Source organism: Solanum tuberosum, unplaced genomic scaffold (genome assembly GCF_000226075.1).
Source record: "Solanum tuberosum cultivar DM 1-3 516 R44 unplaced genomic scaffold, SolTub_3.0 scf00104, whole genome shotgun sequence".
In the NCBI taxonomy this organism is placed as follows: domain Eukaryota; kingdom Viridiplantae; phylum Streptophyta; class Magnoliopsida; order Solanales; family Solanaceae; genus Solanum; species Solanum tuberosum.
The window spans coordinates 1,401,854-1,421,102 of NW_006239030.1; the positions used below are offsets into that span (position 1 = coordinate 1,401,854).

Here is a 19,249-nt window from a genome sequence, read left to right on the forward strand (position 1 = left end):
TTTATCATCAACTTTTCTAAAGATTGAGTTTTGTTTGGTTGACAAGCAATGATGTGTGGAAGATTTCATGTGGCTATGTCAAGCTAGATTGTTCAAATTATGATAGGTAACTTATTGATGATCAATGGTGTGGACCTACAATTTTATATGATTAATGAGGATTCGAGGGGATTGAAACTACTTTATTGATGGGACAATACAAACAGTTATGATGTGCTACATAGGCATTTGATAGTGAGTAAGGTTATGAGCTTATAGTATACCGAATTATTAGAGTGACTAAGAATTTCTCTAAGTTTTGGCATGAGGTATATGATGGTTTGAATGGTAGTTGAAACTTGGTATGTAAAAGATTGCGTAGAGTTGGCATTGGGTGTGATTCAATAGCTTTATCTTGATGAGAAAGTACTTTCAGATTTAAAATTAGTGTTATCTTCTTTGGGTGTGACCTGTATCTGTCATAGAATGTTTACATGAAAAGAGAGGGAGCCATAGTTTTGAAATTTTGGAGGCTACAATGTGCTTGCTAAGAACAATTTGATACTAGTGACAGTTTGAGAGTAAGCTAAATAGCTGGTGTGGTTATGATTTTTATTGATATTAAGAGTGTTGGCTTCAATGGAGTACTGTGAGAAGTAAGTGGGGTTTGATGAATCGAGTGCTTGTAATATTGTGAGGATCAGACCGATTCATTGTGGGTGGCTAAAAATCAAAGAGATGGAGTCATATGAATGAAAATATTTAATATGGGCGCTATGGAGGGAGTATATTGTGTTATTCGATTTTGGTTCCGTACATTCTTATGTGACCCACCTACTTCGTTTCGGACATAATTTGGAGTATAATTCGTTGTATATGCTCACGTGTGTTTCTATATCTATGGGTGAATCCTTAGTGGTGGATCGGATGTACCGCTCCTCTTGTGCCCTCTTGATAGGGTAGGATCCTTGGGCAAACTTGATCATTTCAGTTATGATAGACTTAGTGTTGTTTTGGATAGTTAAAGCATACCAGTAGTTCTACACGCACAACCTTGCTTATGAGAACTTATATAAGAGCTACTATGAAGAGTTACAATTAATTGTCTAGGAGTGTTGTTAGAGGTTCTATATTTTGAAGTGTATCGCTTGTTGGGTGTTTACTTGATCTTATTCTTTTTGGGTTAGATAAGTTTGATTCTACCTTGATGAGTACCCGATGTTTAAAGATAGGATTTTTATAACTTAAGCTCGTGAAAAGATTGTGTTGTGAAAAGGAAATCTTGATAAGATTTGTGATGATTCGTGCATTATGAGTGTGTAATGGTTAGTTCAAGTTCACTTCTGATTGTAGTCGGTATCGATTCAAAATGTTATCTTGGTTATGTGAGAAAAGATTCTTCATAATGGTTGTGTTAAGGTCCAGTGAGGTTTAGTTTAGATTGGGTTCATGAGTAAGTCTGTGGCTTGATAATCACTCTTGATTTGTAGATCTTCATAAATTTGATTAGAAAGTTTAGTTTTTAGTAGTTGATCTTGATGGAATGGTCTTAAGTAGGAGCTCGCTTGGAGAGATGAATACCGACTCTCGAAGATCATACCTCAGGCTTTTGGTAACTTCGGTTATTCTTCTTTCTCCTACTTTATGTTCGAGGACGAACATGATTTTTAGTGGTGGATAATGTAATGACCCGAAATGTCATTTCTAATAATTTTGAATAGTCGTTTAACTATAGTTAATTAATTTATGGGTAATTTTGTTTATTTTTAATAATAATGGGCAAAATCTAAAATATTAAAATAGGTTAATAGGAATTATTACTTTTAGTACATAATTAATTTAAGAATAAAGAAAAGTGTTTGACAAGAGGAGTTGCGGTTCAGCGTCAATGAGAAAAGTGGCATACTGCTTCGGGTAAATTTCTCGCCAAATCCTTGAACTATGTAGTGATTCTAAGATAGATGTACACATGACAACTAGATTTTGGGGGTATTTTTGAGTTTATAATGAAAATTTCCGCATTTTATTGTAATGGTTGAGTTTTAGGCTGACTTGTCTTGGTGGGTTAAGACGAGTGCCATCACGTCCATTTTTGGGTCGTGACAGTTTTGGCCGCTTTGACGAGAATGTTTGCCGCTCTGGCGTCGTTGATGTGGCGGGGTGGTGGCCGCTCTGGCAGGCCCGATGCAAATTAAAGTCGTTAATAAACCCCTAAACGACCTCATTATACACTTTTTGACTTTTAGAGCTAAGGTAACGACCCCCAGGCAATTTCTACTCATTTTTCACCATTCTTGAGGCTAAATGTAAGCTTTTCACTCCCCGAATCCTATTTTTCGATCCGTAGAACGTAATATAAGTGGGTGAATATTGATGGGGGAGGGTTTTGTTATAGGTTCTATGGTGGAAACAACCCTAAATTAGATAAATGGGATCATGGGTTTGATCTAAGGTTCATAGAATTGTTAGTAATTTGGCTAATTAGTGATTGTTAATGATTCCCGTATTATATTGATTGTTTGTAGACCAAGAACAAGCGGAACGAATCCAGAAAGGGAAGGATCAAGTTTCTTAGGGTTTTAAGCTTGTTTCGAGGTAGGTGATGGTTGTGATTCTATGATTGTGTGATGTATGTTTGTTCTTTCTTCATTATGATACATGTATGTATGCGAATGTTGCATTATTGATCACATTTGTCGTAAATGAGGATAATTGAATAATTGTATGCCATGAATCACCTCTTGTTGTATGATTGTGAGAATATACATGGTGATTATGATTGTGGTTTGTTGAATGGGCGGGTGTCACAATCCGAAACACTAACTTGGATCGGATTGTCACGTTCCGACATAATTAACTTGGATCAGATTGCCACGTTCCGACATAAATTTAGGATCGGATTGCCACGTTTCGGCATGCTAACTGTTTGGGTTTGGGTTCCATGAGAGGACCATTGAATTGTGTTGTGTATCTACTGGTGACGAGTTCGTACATTATGATGATTGATATTGGAAAACAGTATGTTGCTTTAAATTGATATAACTGGGATATGTGAGAATCGTGAAGTTGTTCATTATTCGTATCTGTTGATGATATTGTATATGTTCGATATGTGCATGTGATTATATTGTTGTATTGACTAATGTATGTTACACTTAGTGGGATAGCTGTGTGATCCTACCAGTACACGGTGGTTGTGTACTGATACTGCACTTGCTCTTTCTTTGTTGAGTATAGGGCATCTTCAGGTGGTTATTGATAGACCTCAGCTAGGTGACTATGAGCGTTACCGAATTCAAGGGTGAGCCCAATTCTTTCAGGCTGCCATGGATCTTCCTTGTTTAAGTCCACTCTTTTCGAACTCAGACTTTTGTTTAAGGTGTTGTTTAGTTTCCGGGTAATATCTCTTGTTCTTAGACTTGTCGTTAGTAGAGTTTTGGTACATTGACTTTCAGGTTCTAGGTTAATTATTCTGCATTTGTTAGTTATTGTTGAACTTTTGTTAGAGTTTATGGAAACTCTATTTTCTTTCCTTAGTATTTGACTTAAATGCCTTAGTTTTTAGATTGATTGCTTGGTTTGGGTTGTAGTACTGGTTCTCCCATCGGATGGTTAGTGTGAGTGTCAATCACGACGGTCTGGGTCGTGACAAAGTTGGTATCAGAGCCTAGGTTTATTTATCTCGATGTACCAAAACAAGTCTAGTAGAGTCTTGCGGAACGGTATGAAGACATCCGTACTTTTCTTCGAGATACTATAAGACTTTAGGAAAAACTCACTTTTTTCTACTCATTCGTTCTATGACTTGAATCCAATTGGTATCTGGGTGTACAAATTGGTATATTTCTTCCTTCACTCTATGGTCCAAACTAGAGCAACAAAGTGGTAACACCATCGCTAGCAAAAGAGGATGTGTATAGACTACCGACTATTAAATAGGGTCACCTTTAAAAACAAGTATCCATTGCCTCAGATATATGACCTTTTTGATCAATTGCAAGGTGCATCATTTTTCTCTAAGAGTGATTTAAGGTCTGGTTACCATCAGCTAAAGATTGAGGCAATTAAGAATTTTGGGTTCGACCAAGTTCTATGAGTGAAATTAGCAGTTTTGTAGGGCTCGCTAGCTTCTATTGTCGCTTGTGGTATGAGTTGAGTCCAATTGGTATCTCTCGATTCCAATTGGTATCTCAACGAAGTGAACTAGACGTTATGGTCACGACTGAGGGGCCACAAGCAAAGTAAATTGGAAACTGAGAAGGTTCCAATTGGTATATGGCCTTATGGACCGTATAAGGCATGGCTGATGGTCGTTTATGGAATGAACTAATTAATAATTTGAACTTATCTGTGTATTGTATCTTGGAAACTTTGAATGTTTGTTTCTGGTTGTCTGAATTAACTGCGAATGTGAAGTTGTAATTGCTTGAATATGATGAGGTGATTATGTGCACAATAAATATGTGTCTGAACTTTGATATGTACAATATATTGGCCTGGTTGTTGAAGTTATGCAAGTTGTAAATACTTGAGTATCATGAAATTCGTTGAGAAAGGAAGATCTTGACTAAGGATCGTGTGAGTGTCTGGGTGTATCCTGAGGATGTGTGGGTTGTGGTGCTTAATTGACAAGAATGAATTGGTTGGGTATCGTTGAGATTGACTCGGGGTAGACTTTGACTATCTTAGCTAATGGGATTACTCATAAAGATGTTTGTGTTGTAGCGGAACCTTTGGGGAATTTAGAAAATATGAGGAACCACAGAAATTATTGGCAGGGGTTCTGTTTCCGTTATGGCCGTTGGGGCGGGATTCTTCCCACTAAGGCGAGATCGCCAGTGCGAGATTTCTCTCGCCAGAGCAAGATAGAATCTCAGCCATGTATCCCCTGTTTTACTTAGTCACAATTATGGACCCCGAATAGCACCCGAACTAACCCCCGCGATCTAATTCATTGTTCAGCAATCGAATATAAGTTGTAAAATGTGTTAAATCATGGAGAACATGGCAATATGAGGAGGAAATCAGTGAGGTCGTGGAGGCTAGGGAAATGGTAACGCAGGTAGAAGAGTAGTGCAGCCAGGCGATGAGGTTGCCCGTCAAGACGACATGGCTCAGTTATATGCTTTTTCGGGTAAGATCGAGTTTAGGATGTGTGATGCAGTGGTCACTAGTGCTGCTCTTGTCTATGCTCGAATGACATTGTTTTACGTGATCTGGGTTCTACTTATTCGTATGTGTTAGTTCAATTGCCTTGGGATTTGATGTGGTTTGTTGATATACTTGATGCCCCCATCCATGTTTCTACCCCAATTGAAGAGTCAGTCATAGTCACCCATGTGTATTATGTTGTCCTGTTGTGGTTATGGATTTTCAGATTTGGGTTGATTTGGTTATGCTAGATATGACTAACTTGAAATAATCTTAGACATGTCTTGTTTGTCCCCCTATTATACTGGGCTTAATTGTAATACTAAGTCGGTAACTCTAGAGATCCCCGGTAGGGAAAGATTAGAGTGGGAAAGGGTGTACAAGCCTAAGCTAGCTAAGATCATATCCTCCATTCGGACTAGGAAACTGGTGGGGCATGATTGTTGGCTTATTGGCTCATGTTCGGGATGTTAAGGTTGAATCCCTCTCTATTGAGTCTATTATGGTAGTGTAAGAATTGAGAGAGCTTAAAGCTCAAATCCAAGGGCTTCTTGATAAAGGTTTCATCCGTCCTAGTGCTTCCCCATGGGGTGCTCCTGTCTTGTTTGTTAAGAAGAATGAGGGTAGTATGGGGACTGATGATTTTATCTTAAGCCATAAATGAGTGGATTGATACCAGAATGACAAGCTTACGAATAAGGAAAGTTCCATTGAGTATACTAGGGTGAAGGAAATTGAAGATTTTAGTAAGAAAATGTGTAGCAAGATTGGGTTAGTCCTTTAAATTTGATGAGTATACCTGAGTTTTAGGTGCCATGTTGATGAAAAGGTTGACTTTATAGTGATAGTCAGGGATAACTGAACGTAATGGTAATAAGAGTTCGCGATAGATTGTGATGAGATGCAACTATATAATGAGATTGTTGATTAAGCAAATTTTGTATAGTAATTACGACTTGCGAGTACCTAAGGTTGTGGTTTCCTAATATTTGGTGAGTAACGTGGTTGTATGGAAAGTTTTAAGAGATAGTGGGACACCACTCGAATATAATTTAAAAGAGCTAGGGTCATGATGAAGAAAGATAGTGGGATGCAGTACAACCTTTAGAGAGAGGCGAGAGGATGAATATTTTATTTGATTGCAAAGGATAAAGATTTATCTTTAGAGGAGTAGATATTGGGTTTAGAGACGTGTGATTTCTTTTGTTTTGTTGTGGCTATGGTAATAGTGTCACAAGCATGTCGGATTAGTTAAAAACTATTGAAAATGACTTGAGAAAGGAGTGTGCGGACATTAGCTTAAGTGTGATGACAAGTGTTTGGTTTTGTTTTGGGTCTAGTAATGAGTACGATTGGATTGTTAGCGAAAGATATTGTAAGATCGATGGAGATGCGATCGATGATAAGCGAAAATCCATGATTTCATAAAAATCTTCAAGGTACAAGCTAATGTTGATAGAGAAAGGGGTTGTGTTATATGGTGGAAATTACAATTCAGATTTTTCATTGTGAGTCTACATTCGTGGTGATGTATTTTGTCAAGGTATGAATTGGCAAGTTGATGAATGATCAATTGTATCCGGTATTGAACATTTGAAAGGACTTACACATGGGTTGAGTTGTAAAGTTGATTATTGTTGATTGTTAAAGTACCTAAGAAAGATTTTCATTTAAAAAGTGTTGGTTTAAAGTAAGGTGAATGGCCGGAGTGGTTACGATGGTTGTTAGTATTAAGAGTGTTGGCTTCAGTTGAAGGATGTGAAGAGTATGTTGAGTCAAGTGAATGTAAATGGTTGGTATCGACTCTTTAAAGGAAAACCTTTCGTGTTATTCAATAAATTCTTATATGACCATCTAATTCGTTTTGTACATGGTTGTGAGTGTGATGAACTAGCTATGGTCATGCGTGTTTTTCATGTTGTGGGTGAATCTCTAGTGGTGGATCAGGTTTACCAATCCTGCGACGCTCTCTTGGTTGAGTGGGAAGATTGAGAAGATTTGGTTATTTCGAATGACATAATTGGTGTTGTCTTGGAACAGTTAAAGTATTTTAGTGGTTCTACATGTACCACCTTGCTTATGAGAATTTATAGAAGAGCTACCATGCGTATTTATGGTTGTCCGACAATCTAATATTTCATCTTGTCGTCGAGGTCATGTTTGGATTATGTGTGGTTGAGTGTGGGGATCATTGAATCTAAATCTACTGTTCTTAAGAGGTAATCTATAATTACTAAATCTAACTTTTCGATAGTGTTGTTGGAAGGGTGGTATGCTTGGACATATCCCTCGATGAGTATATGATTTCTAAATATCAAAATTGTTATAACTTAAGCACATGGAAATTTATGTTGTGGGATGGAGATGTTGTTAAGAACTATGATTGGTTGGGTATTATGAATGTATGTTGGTTTGTTCAGGTTCACTTCTAATTGTAGCGAGTATTGATTTAGAATTTTATCATGGTTATGTGAGAAAGGATTCGCCCTGATGTTTGTGTCAATATCCTTGATAACATGTGGCAGAGGTGTGTACGATCAACTGTGGTGGTTGTTGGGAATCGTTTTGTTGTTAGTTAAGTTTACATACAACAATATTTATCACTCGAGTGTTGAGATGACTTCATTGAGGCATTGTAAGGGAGGAGGTGTAGGTACTCAATTGGTTGGTTTGAGGTTGGAGATGTGAAATCCTTATGGGGTAATGAGATTCAGTAAGAAGGGCATGTGATACAAGTATCCCCAGTAATTCAACGATTCAGTTACTACTCTACCCTTACCAGTGTGGGGATCATTGAATCTAAATCTACTGTTCTTAAGAGGTAATCTATAATTACTAAATCTAACTTTTCGATAGTGTTGTTGGAAGGGTGTGATGGGTAAATTGGTATCTATTGTAACGACATGATTTTCATCGTTATGAAAAAGCCAATGGAGAAAGAATTGGGGTCAGAAAACTTTTTCGTAGTAACTTGGAATTTCCTAGCCTAGTCCAGATTTGGACGAAATCGGAGTCTTTAAGGTGTAGGGAAATCTGGTAAGAATCGGGTGAATCATTTATGATTTTGATTACATGAGTAGTTAGATAACTCGTTAAGAAATCAGTACGACTTTACAGAATTGAATTCGGGAGAGTAGAACTCCCGGAATCGATCTTAGCGTAAAGGGTATTTACTGAGCGTCGTGGGTTAGAAGTGTGTTGTGAAATGGGAATTTTGGAGTTCTTGAAATAGCTCTATGTTTCGTTTTGGCCGCTTTAACGGGAATGTTTGCCACTCTGGCATCACCGTTGTGGCGGGGTAGTAGCCGCTGTGGCGGGGTGATGGCCTCTATGGCGGGCTCGACGCGAATTAAAGTCGTTAATAAACCCCTAAACGACCTCATTATACACTTTTCGACTTTTAGAGCTAAGGAATGACCCCAGGCGATTTCTACTCATTTTTCACCATCCTTGAGGCTAAAGGTAAGCTTTTCACTCCCCGAATCCATTTTTCGATCCGTAGAACATAATAGAATGGGTGAATATTGACGGGGGAGGGTATTGTTAAAGATTATATGGTGGAAACAACCCTAAATTGGATAATTGGGATCATGGGTTTGATCTAGGGTTTATAGAATTGTTAGTAATTCGGGTAATTAGTGATTGTTATTGATTACCGTATTATATTGATTGTTTGTAGACCAAGAACAAGCGAAACGAATCCGGAAAGGAAGGATCAAGTTTCTTAGGGTTTCAAGCTTGTTTCGAGGTAGGTGATGGTTGTGATTCTATAATTGTGTGATGTATGTTTGTTCTTGCTTCATTATGATACATGTATGTATGCGAATGTTGCATTATTGATCACACTTGTCGTAAATGAGGATAATTGAATAATTGTATGCCATGAATCACCTCCTGTTGTATGATTGTGAGAATATACATGGTGATTGTGATTGTGATTGTGATTGTGATTTGTTGAATGGGCGGGTGTCGCGATCCGACACACTAACTTGGATCGGATTGCCACGTTCCGACATAAATATGGGATCGGCTGCCACGTTCCGGCATAACTAACTTGGATCGGATTGCCACATTTCGACATAAATATGGGATCGAATTGTCATGTTCCTTCATGCTAACTGTTTGAGTTTGTATTCCATACGAGGGCTATTGAATTGGGTTCCGTAAGAGGACCTATTGAATTGTGTTGTGTATCTACTTGTGATGAGTTCGTTCATATCTAATGATGATTGATATTGGAAGACGGTATGTTGCTCTAAAATTGATATAACTGGGATATGTGAGAATCGTGAAGTTGTTCATTGTTCGTATATGTTGATGATATTGTATATGTTTGATATGTGCATGTGATTATATTGTTGTATTGACTAATTTATGTTACACTTAGTGGGATAGCCACGTGATCCTACCAGTACACAGTGTATTGTGTATTGATACTGCACTTGCTCTTCTTGTTGAGTACAGGGCATCTTCAGGTGGCTATTGATAGACCTCAGCTAGGTGACTATGAGCGTGACCGGATTCAAGGGTGAGCCAGTTCTTTCAGGCTGCCATGGATCTTCCTTGTTTAAGTCCACTCTTTTCGAACTCAGACTTTTGTTTAAGGTGTTGTTTAGTTTCGGGGTGGTACCCCTTGTTCTTAGACTTGTTGTTAGTATAGTTTTGGTACATTGACTTTAAGGTTCTAGGTTAAATCTTCCGCATTTGTTAGTTATTGTTGAACTTTTGTTAGAGTTTATGGAAACTCTATTTTCTTTCCTTAGTATTTGACTTATATGCCTTGGTTCTTAGATTGATTGCTTGGTTTGGGTTGTAGTACTGGTTCTCCCACCGGATGGTTAGTGTGGGTGTCAATCACGACGGTCTAGATCGTGACATCTACAAACTTCAATACTATCTAAGCAAAAATAAAATCATAAAATATATTATTAAAAAATTGAGGTCTGATATTTACGGTGGCTTAAAATAATGGCTTTATTAGCTTTGCCACTTCTTAAAGAGATCGTAATAATGCAAGTTATCCACTCCTACACCAAATCCAAATGGAATTTTTTTTTAAAAAAATTACACAAATTTCATAGTCCTAAGAGCTAATTACATCATGTTCCTGCTCATTTTCAAATTACAAACATCCCTTAAAATTTTAAGAATTTCGGATACATAACTTAACATCCCGATACTTTGCGTTCTGATACATTACCTTTGTTGATAGAAGATACACTTGTTCCAATACGTTGCTCAACATCTCGAGACATCGCGTCTTAATACATTACCTTAGTTGATACAAGACACACCTATCCTGATATATTGCTCAACATCTCGATACATCGCATCCCGATACATTACCTATGTTGATACAAGACACATCACACACCTATCTCGATACATCGCGTGTCAATACATCATGTCCCGATACATCGCGCAAGAGTGATGTATCCGAATATAGGAGAGAAAGTGAGGAAAATAAGAATTTTTTGTAATTTTTTCAAATGGTAAGGATTTTTTTAAAATATGGTAAAATAAATTGAGAATTAAGTAAATTTTCCAAAAAAAATTGCGCCACCCTTGTTTTACTGTTATTAATATAAATTATGTTAGTTTTTCTTTATGAATATTTGTAGTTAGTATTTTAAGTTTCTACAAATATGTAATTCTTTCTTTTAAAAAAAAATTAATTAGTTTGGAATTCAAAAATAAAAAGAAAATCGGGTAATTTTTTGTAGGAAGAAGAAGAAACTCCCTCATCTCTTCCATTCTTGAAAAAAAAAATTTTTAGACACTTTCAATTTTATTGGAGCTTGAAACAACATGGTAGATATTTTCATGGATTAACAATTTGCCAAACGTTGAAAGTGTGTATATAGCTCAGGCTAATTTGTTAGCCGAATATATAATTTATATTTATTACAAGCTGAAATTACTAGGGATGTCAATGGTTCGATTCGATTGATTTTTTAAAAAACATTGTGACACACCCATACATGAAAGTATGCAGAACTTATTGGAGAATGACAAAAGGGCTAATCTAGATCTGTCCTAGGATAACATCTCCGCCAGAAACCTTGAAGTCAGAAGGTGCTTCTTCAACATTCAGAACCTTAACATTTCCATCAACTACATACGCCGACCACCTATGCAACAACGATGATAAATAATGGATTAGTATAAGATAGACAGGTTGTTTCCGATATAGCCTGAGCTCAAAAGGCCAAGTCATTTGGAAAAGGATTGCAAGAAAGTTCGTCAAAACTAGTTAAACTTCTGCACCTTTCACTGGGATTATCAATTTTGGAATTGGCAATTGTTGGATGTAGAATCTTTAGTTATTGCAGGACGAAGTAATAAATGACATAAAACATGAACTCTGATCCCTTACCTATGAGATCGAAGTCCAAGCAAAGCTGCCGAGAGATCAATTGTTAAGTCCAAGCTCTTGTGGAAGCTTCCATCAAAATCACCATAAAACTCAATCTGCATCGTAAAATAGAGACTCATCCTCGTTATTAGAGAAAGTATAAAGAACAACTATCACAAAACAGCTGATACAATGATTTTTTCTGACATCTATAGTGCTATCAAACTTGCCCTAAGAAACAATTCAATAAATGTATTAGTGTGGCATTAGAGATGTAAAGGTCATAAAACAAGGTGAGATGAACATAGCCAAATGACTAAATAACAGGATCATGAGAATCTTAATCATAGATCTCTCTCTTGGTTATCTGTCATTCATACCCCAGTTTATTAGTTTCAACTATCCTACCTAAGTGTACCAGCGTTAGCGATAAAGCACATAACAATCTACATCAGGCTGTGTTTTTTATGCTTCATACAGTTTATGAATTATGTCATCCTCGATATGCTACAAAATAAATTCCAGTTAGGGATCAACGTCAGCCCACCTACATAGATTTCCAGCTCCATGGACGAAAGTTGAGTTTCAACAGAAATATATTAGAATATGGTCAGAGACAAACTGAGTTTAAGTTGGAATGTATTAGCATATGGTCAGAATCATTATCTTTGAGCATGTAGAAGAAATTTCTTAGAATTTCATTCATTTAGCTGCGGCTGCTGTGCTCATATCAATCAGATACCTTCTTTTTAAAAGAAAAATTCAACTGTCATCCAACATAAATGTTGCTTGAAAAGTAAGATCTGCTCGACATCCCTCCTTTGACCCCCTTCCTACAATCCCAAACCATCCCCTCAATAACTAAGAAATCCCCAAGGACTGGTTGGCACATAGTTTGAAAGTCAAATAGTCAATGAACAATTTTTTTTTTAGAAGGTAAGTTCGAAAGTCATGAATATTGAGACTGCTCTGTACCCCTCTATAGTTAAAAAGCACCAAGCTTTTAATCTACATCAAGATTCGAACTCATGATATGAGCTTTTAATCTACACACCACTCTCTGCGCTCTAACACTAAACAAAAGCCCTTGGGGCACTAAAAGAAACGTTTTGCCATTCCAAGTCTTGCCAAAAAAGCTAGATTAATCTTTTTCATCAAATAGATTCGGCTCCCTACACAATATACATGATCAAGAAGGTTGATTCACCAGAATATGTTTACTTCTGCTGAGAACTGAGAAAAAGTAAGTACTTCAAGTCTTCCAAGGATGGTAGAAAGTTCAAATTAGTAATTAGTGAAGGTCACACTTGCTTAAAGAAATACACAGGATGACGAGGCAGGGAAGAATGACTTACAGCATCTTTTGCTTGTAGTTTTTCTGCCCAACCATTCATAGTGTATGGATCATTCACAGCAACACAGATGACAGAGTCGATTCCTTTGGCCTTGAACTTATCAATGTTATTCTTGTAGCTAGGTACATGTTGCATTGAACAAACTCCAGTGTACGCACCCTGGAAATTGTACAAGTAACATCTTTAGGAAGATATAAAACTAAAAAAACAAAGAGAACCAGATATTAAACAAATGGCTATGCAATAAGGCCTCTAATGGGGCAAATTTCCTACCACAACCATCAAAGAAAATATGAAGCCTTTCTTTCTTTCATCATTTCTTAGCGTCATTTTATTCAATCTTCTTTCATTTCATAGTGTCAGTTTATTCAACCTTCTATTACAAACTAGGGAAAGCCCTTTTCTATTATAATTCAATTGAGGAATCACGGTAGTCCAGTTGGTTGGCTACAGCTACCTGAACTTTCACAATGCCACTGAAGGTTCAATTCCCCATTTCATAATCTAGTTCCCCATTTCCCCTTCTGCTTCCCCTCCTTCTATGTATAAAATAAAATAAGAAGAATGGAAAGAATGGTATTAAGTATTTAAATGTGTCCCGTTGTATCTTTCCTCCAGAAGCAAATATGTGCAACCAACCAAGTGGCAATGTTAATCCAGTAGTATGTAACAATTGGGATTACAACAAGATTAAACTATTCTGAAAATTTGGATAAGTAGTAGCAGCATTCATTTGTAGTCCCAGGAAGATAAAACTTTAGACAAATAAAGCTGCTCACTGCACTTAAGTCATCAGATACCACCTTGATTTAGTATTTTGTTTAGAAAGTTCAAAAGACCAATTTATTATTTGTACTAAAAGTAACAAGAAAAAGAGATTTTTTTTACCATTTTGATTTCTTATTAGGCTTAAATGGAGCTACATGGTCCGTGAGGATTCGTATATATAGTGTACACCTCATCTTGGTTGGGATTGACGCATAGTAGTTATTGTTGTTGTTGATGTCTTATTAAGATTTTTTACCTTTTAAATATCAATGAAAAGAAAGAACTTTTTCCCCTCTAACAAACACAAAACATCATAAACAAAAAATAAAAGATAAAATGACCATGAATGAAGCACAAGTTGACAATTTGGAGGACCTCAACAAAATATGCAGTAGTCAAACAACAAGAAGATAAAAAAATCCAAGACTAAAATGGCAGAACCGCTTCATTCTAAGACACCACAACGTAACACTTGTGATTTATCTTGCTATTTTATTGTCGTTATTTTCCTTTACATCCTACTTTTGATTGCACTTTTTGAGTTGAGGGTGTACCGGGAACAACCAATCTGTCCCACACCACAAAGGCTAAGTAAGGTAAGGTCTGCGTACATCCTATCCTCCATAGACCCCCAATTGTGCGATTACACTAAGTATGTTATTGTTGACAAAACAAATTCTCATAATTTGACAACCCCACTCTCTTTATTCCAATTAAAAGAGAACCAAACAAAAATATTCATCTAAAACCTACTCCTAACCACAGAAATGAAAACTAACACACAATACAACTAACTTAATAATCAGTGGCAATATATATAAATGAAAGTCAACTTACAGGAAGGCCAAAGATTACAACATTTTTACCCTGAACACCAAACAAAATACAACAAACAGTCAGAAATAAAGAAAAGGTTGATATTAGGTATAAAGATTACATTTTTAAAATTGGGGTTTTGATTATATTTATGATTACCTTGAAGATATCTTTAACAGGGGTAGTAGAGAATTTTGAGGAGACACCTTCATCCCAAGATCGAGCCTTTTGTAGAGAAACATTTGGTGCAGCAACAGTAACATCACTTCCTACTGAAATTGAAGCATAGGATCTCAGGCTTTGAGCCATCATTCTTGTTCTCTTTAACATTGCTGAGGCCATTGCTGATTCTCCTAAACTTTTGGTGGTTAATAGTGATTTTTGCTACTTTCATTGTTAGTGTTTGCTGGTGAATATATGGACAGGGAAAGGATGGGCCTTATTTAAACTTGGGCCTAAATTTGGTGTCCAAACTCTATAATATATAGATAGACTTTGGATTTTGGAAGTTCTGAGGACCAATTTTTCGTTAGTCGAGTTTGCGTACAATAATAGTTATCAATTCGGATGGTGCAATATGAGGCTTTCTAACTCCTACTCCCGTACTAGATTAATCAAGCTCTAGAATGGGGAGATATGCCGTACCCCTTCTCTTGTGTAAATTTTTTAAGGCTAATTTATAGGGTAAAATCAAGTGTCAAATGTCTCGTAAACATGGACAAGTATAGGCTATAGCTTATGAAATTAAGCTTTAACTAAATAAATGTGTATAAGAAGTGTTTATACACTATGCATATATTATTATACAATGTTGATAATATTGTTAACTATTTCTGTACGTTTAGCTATAAATAAATAAAAATAACCCAACTTGCTCAATCTTCACCAAATAACTTCAAATTTTAACCACAATTTCAAAATGACATTCTCAACCAACATTAGTCATCCCAAATTTGATATTCAAATCAAGACATACATGATACATTGCAATAACTAGTGTGGATGCAATAGTCAAGCTCCAGGTTCAAATGAACCCAACACTTTCGATGTGTAACTTAAATTATATTCAAACTTCACATAAATTGCAATAAATAGTAGGTCTAAACTTATGATTTGAAAAATACAATAGATTCAATACTAAAAACCCATAAAAACTAAAATCATAGAGTTAAATTAGAAATTTGCCACTAACAATAACACCCACTTAAACAAATCTCAATTTTAAAAATCTGATTTCTTTGAACCCAAGCTTTGAAGCTTCTTTAATAACTTCCAATGTAACTTTTCAATTGTTCTTCGATATATCAGTCACCATTAAATATTTTCAAAGAATTCAACCAAGAAAAGCAATTAAAACATCGTTTTCAAAATATGAACAATAAGGATGGAAAATATGGGCTCATTTATAATGTTGGGCCGATTGACATGTCCATGTAAACCTTAGGTGCTAATTTCAACACATCAATAATTTCAATACTTATATATTTGGTCTGAGTTGCCTTTAGATAGACTATACTAGTGAATGTATATCGCCTCTTTCCTCTCTTGTCCCTCTACTTCTTTATATATGTGTTCCGCAATTTCATGTATTTATGTATCCAATATGTACCGATATATTCAGTGTATTTGTGTGTATCAATTTCATCTAGTGTGTTCAATACTAAATATCTAGTGTATCCAGTATCATTTTCATGTATCCAATATAATAAAAATGCATTATGTATATGTGCATAATAACAAATTGGTTATGAGAGGATACTGATGTATTCAGTACATTTGTGATGTGTCTATTGTATTTGTGCACAAGTGCATCTATTTGGTATCAAACTTGTGCTGTATGCGGTGTTTATGTGTATAGATACATACTTACAAAAAAATGATGAAGACGAAGATATAGCTATCTAGAAACATATATTACTGCATAGATACATGCATATTATCTTGTGTAATTATGTCTTAACCAGTCACTCTTTAATAACTATCTGGTATCAATTACGTAGTCGTTATTACTGACAAGAAAAATCAATCAATAAGCACACCGCCCGTTAAATCTTGGTCAAAGTTCAAGATTCTAGCAACATTTATTTTGTGATAGGTAAGTCTTAAATTAGAAACTCAACTGTGACTAAAAAAAACTTTGATTTCAAATTTTCAATCACCATTTAAGGACTCAACTTCAAATTTTCTCAATAGAACACAAGCTTCAATAGATAATCTTATTATACTATACATACAGAGTTATTAAAGGGGAACAAAAAATACAACAAAATCAATTACATCTAATTAAACATGAGATGATTACACAATATTATCAAGCTTAAAAAAACAATCACAAAATTAAATCCCACTATAATTAAATAGAGGCACTTATATACCTTAGGCTGTACCTCTCCAAAAATATACTGCAAAGTGCAAAAAGAAGGACTCTCTTTGTACAACACAATACACCCAAAAATAAATAAATTATAGTAGCTAGTTAATTAACTTAATTATTTATTAAGTTATAATAAAATCTTGATCAATCTTGACCATATGATTTAAGAAGAAAATCTAGTAGGATTTAGTGAATTATAATGAGGTGGGACTTGATTAATTAGTTGTCTTTGTGTTTGTCCTTGGAACTTGGTGTTTGATGAGAAATTATTATGTCTTGGTTGCCTGTTTTTTCTTCTTGGATGTGAAGAAAGTGGGATAAAAACTCCAGTTCCTTTGCTAATTTCTCTTCTATTATTATTCTGCTCATATACATATCCTGCTCTTGTAGCTGGATGAATTACTTGTGAAAAGGCCTGTATTTTTTAAAAGAAAATTGGTAAGCACATGTCATTATAACAAAAACAGCTTTTAGCAGCAATAAATATATATATATATTAATAAAAAGTGTTAAAAAATTTATCTTCATTAGTTAATTGTCAGTAAATCTAGTGTTGTTATAGGCTTTAGAGACATTTACAAAGAGTGTTAATTGTCTCTAAAAAATATATTTAGCGGCAATTAAGCTGTTAATTATTGCTAAAGATCATTTTTGATCTAGTGAGTTATTAATTTTCGTCTTCTCGTGGATTCATGATTTGAACTCTATATGTTTAATATTTAAGATTCTTAACATTGAACCTAATGTATAATGTTATGGGTTCTACTATTATATACTATTTGCTCAATTTTAGTCGTTTCATGGGCGGGGAGCTAAGCGCAATTCTTTGAATCAAAGGTTGAATGAAATCAATTCTTTTTTAGATAACAAAATCGAAATTGGATAGGATAGATGGATGGATCTATCTTTCTATTCATATTTATTACTAATCAAAATGTATTTCTATAGTGTTGTAGCGTAGTAAGAAGCCAGGAAAGACTGCACTATTTTGGACCCACGAAGCGAAGAGAATGAGCTCAGCTGCCTCTCTGATTTTTTATACTTAAATTTGTGTTTCACTTCAAAGTTACGAAATTCAAATGAATTTTATGTTGTAACACTACACCCGTCCCTATCCTATACGTTAACAAACAACTATCGGTAGAAACACTTAAATTTCAATATTCTATAGACTAATAGTCAATAAAGTGAGTGCAAATGTGAAAGAAATTTCAATAAAGACTTTTGAGAACTAAGTGATTCTTTAGTTAAATCATTTAGTATAATAAATAAATTCTCTTTCAATGTTAATACACTCAAACATTATATGATATGAAATTAATGAATTAGACAAAGATAACTAGTGTATTTTAGGGAGAAAAAACAACGACTTGAACATATATATTGAAAGAGAGGGAAAAATATATTGAACCTGAATAGAGCCATGAGAATGACGATAAACTGAAGAGTTTTGATGTTCATGTTCGTCATCGTCCATTATTAAAAGAGAGATTTGTTTGCTCAAATCTGCAAAAAATAAATCATCTTCTACTTCCATTGCCACTTCCATTTTTTGAAGAAGAGAACTCAAAAATGTTTAGTTCACTCTGTTTTTCTTCTTTTCTTTTGAGTAGTTAAGAAGGGATATTATTATTGTGTATTGTGTAGTACAAATAATAAATAGGAAAAAAAAACAGCAAATAATGGGTTCAAGCAAAAAAAGGTATACATGTGGGATAGTGGGGTCAAGAATGACAGCCAACCCAAATCTGTGCAAGACCCACAAAAGGATATCAACTAAGTGAAAACTTATCGATACGTGTGTTTTGGTGGTGTGGTAAGTACTATACATTCTTAATTAAAAGGTTTTAAATTTGAGTACAAGTTTAGATTTAATCGAGCTTCAATATGAGTATTGAACACTAGATGGAAAATAATTTTAAAGAAAATTAAGTACAGACTTTAAAATAATAATATATTTAATGTAATGCTATAAACATAATTTAAAAAGAATAAGATATAAGTGAATTTCACCTCTATTTTTTTGAAGTAAAAACGTTATTTCTAATAGACAATCGATTCTCACTTCAAAAGAAAGTGCAGTATTTAGTAATAACAACGTATATGATATAATTTTAAAAATGAGATCTGAAAAGAATAGAATATATACAGATTTTATTTTTATCTTTGTGAAATAAAAATATTGTTTTCAATATATCCTCAATTCATTTTCGTTTTTTTTTTTGCAATCTTTAGTATGAATTTAAATTCTATATACTCGTTGTATTTTTTTTAATTTTTTTTTATTATAGATAACTATTCCTAATAAATAAATTTAATAATTTATAAAAAAATACATCTCAAGTGTCAATTACATAAGTAAATTAATAGCATTAAAAAAAGAATTAGATGATTAATGTATATATAATAATACATTAAATTGTTATGGTAAGTATATTATCTAGATGAGAA

General features: G+C 34.8%; 2 protein-coding genes across 2 annotated transcripts; both read right to left on the minus strand.

Moving 5' to 3' along the window:
• Nucleotides 1–10,972: 10,972 nt before the first annotated feature.
• LOC102583739 (peroxiredoxin-2F, mitochondrial) lies at nt 10,973–14,828 on the minus strand. Its single transcript, XM_006349163.2, has 5 exons — nt 14,584–14,828; nt 14,446–14,475; nt 12,841–12,999; nt 11,507–11,601; nt 10,973–11,261 (listed from the first exon to the last, which is right to left on the minus strand). The coding sequence occupies exons 1-5, from the start codon at nt 14,764–14,766 to the stop codon at nt 11,156–11,158; spliced, it is 573 nt and encodes a 190-aa protein (XP_006349225.1). The 5' UTR covers nt 14,767–14,828; the 3' UTR covers nt 10,973–11,155.
• A 1,855-nt stretch (nt 14,829–16,683) lies between these two features.
• LOC102594885 (uncharacterized) lies at nt 16,684–18,425 on the minus strand. Its single transcript, XM_006349193.2, has 2 exons — nt 18,210–18,425; nt 16,684–17,213 (listed from the first exon to the last, which is right to left on the minus strand). The coding sequence occupies exons 1-2, from the start codon at nt 18,345–18,347 to the stop codon at nt 16,962–16,964; spliced, it is 390 nt and encodes a 129-aa protein (XP_006349255.1). The 5' UTR covers nt 18,348–18,425; the 3' UTR covers nt 16,684–16,961.
• Nucleotides 18,426–19,249: the final 824 nt, after the last annotated feature.

Coding starts and splice junctions, on each gene's coding strand:
- LOC102583739 (XM_006349163.2), bottom strand. CDS start 14,766: ATGGCCTCAGCAATGTTAAAGAGAACAAGAATGATGGCTCAAAGCCTG. Junction 14,476..14,583: donor CTGTTAAAGATATCTTCAAG/GTAATCATAAAT, acceptor TTTGGTGTTCAG/GGTAAAAATGTTGTAATCTT. Junction 11,262..11,506: donor CTTGGACTTCGATCTCATAG/GTAAGGGATCAG, acceptor GTTGTTGCATAG/GTGGTCGGCGTATGTAGTTG.
- LOC102594885 (XM_006349193.2), bottom strand. CDS start 18,347: ATGGAAGTGGCAATGGAAGTAGAAGATGATTTATTTTTTGCAGATTTG. Junction 17,214..18,209: donor ATTCTCATGGCTCTATTCAG/GTTCAATATATT, acceptor TAAAAAATACAG/GCCTTTTCACAAGTAATTCA.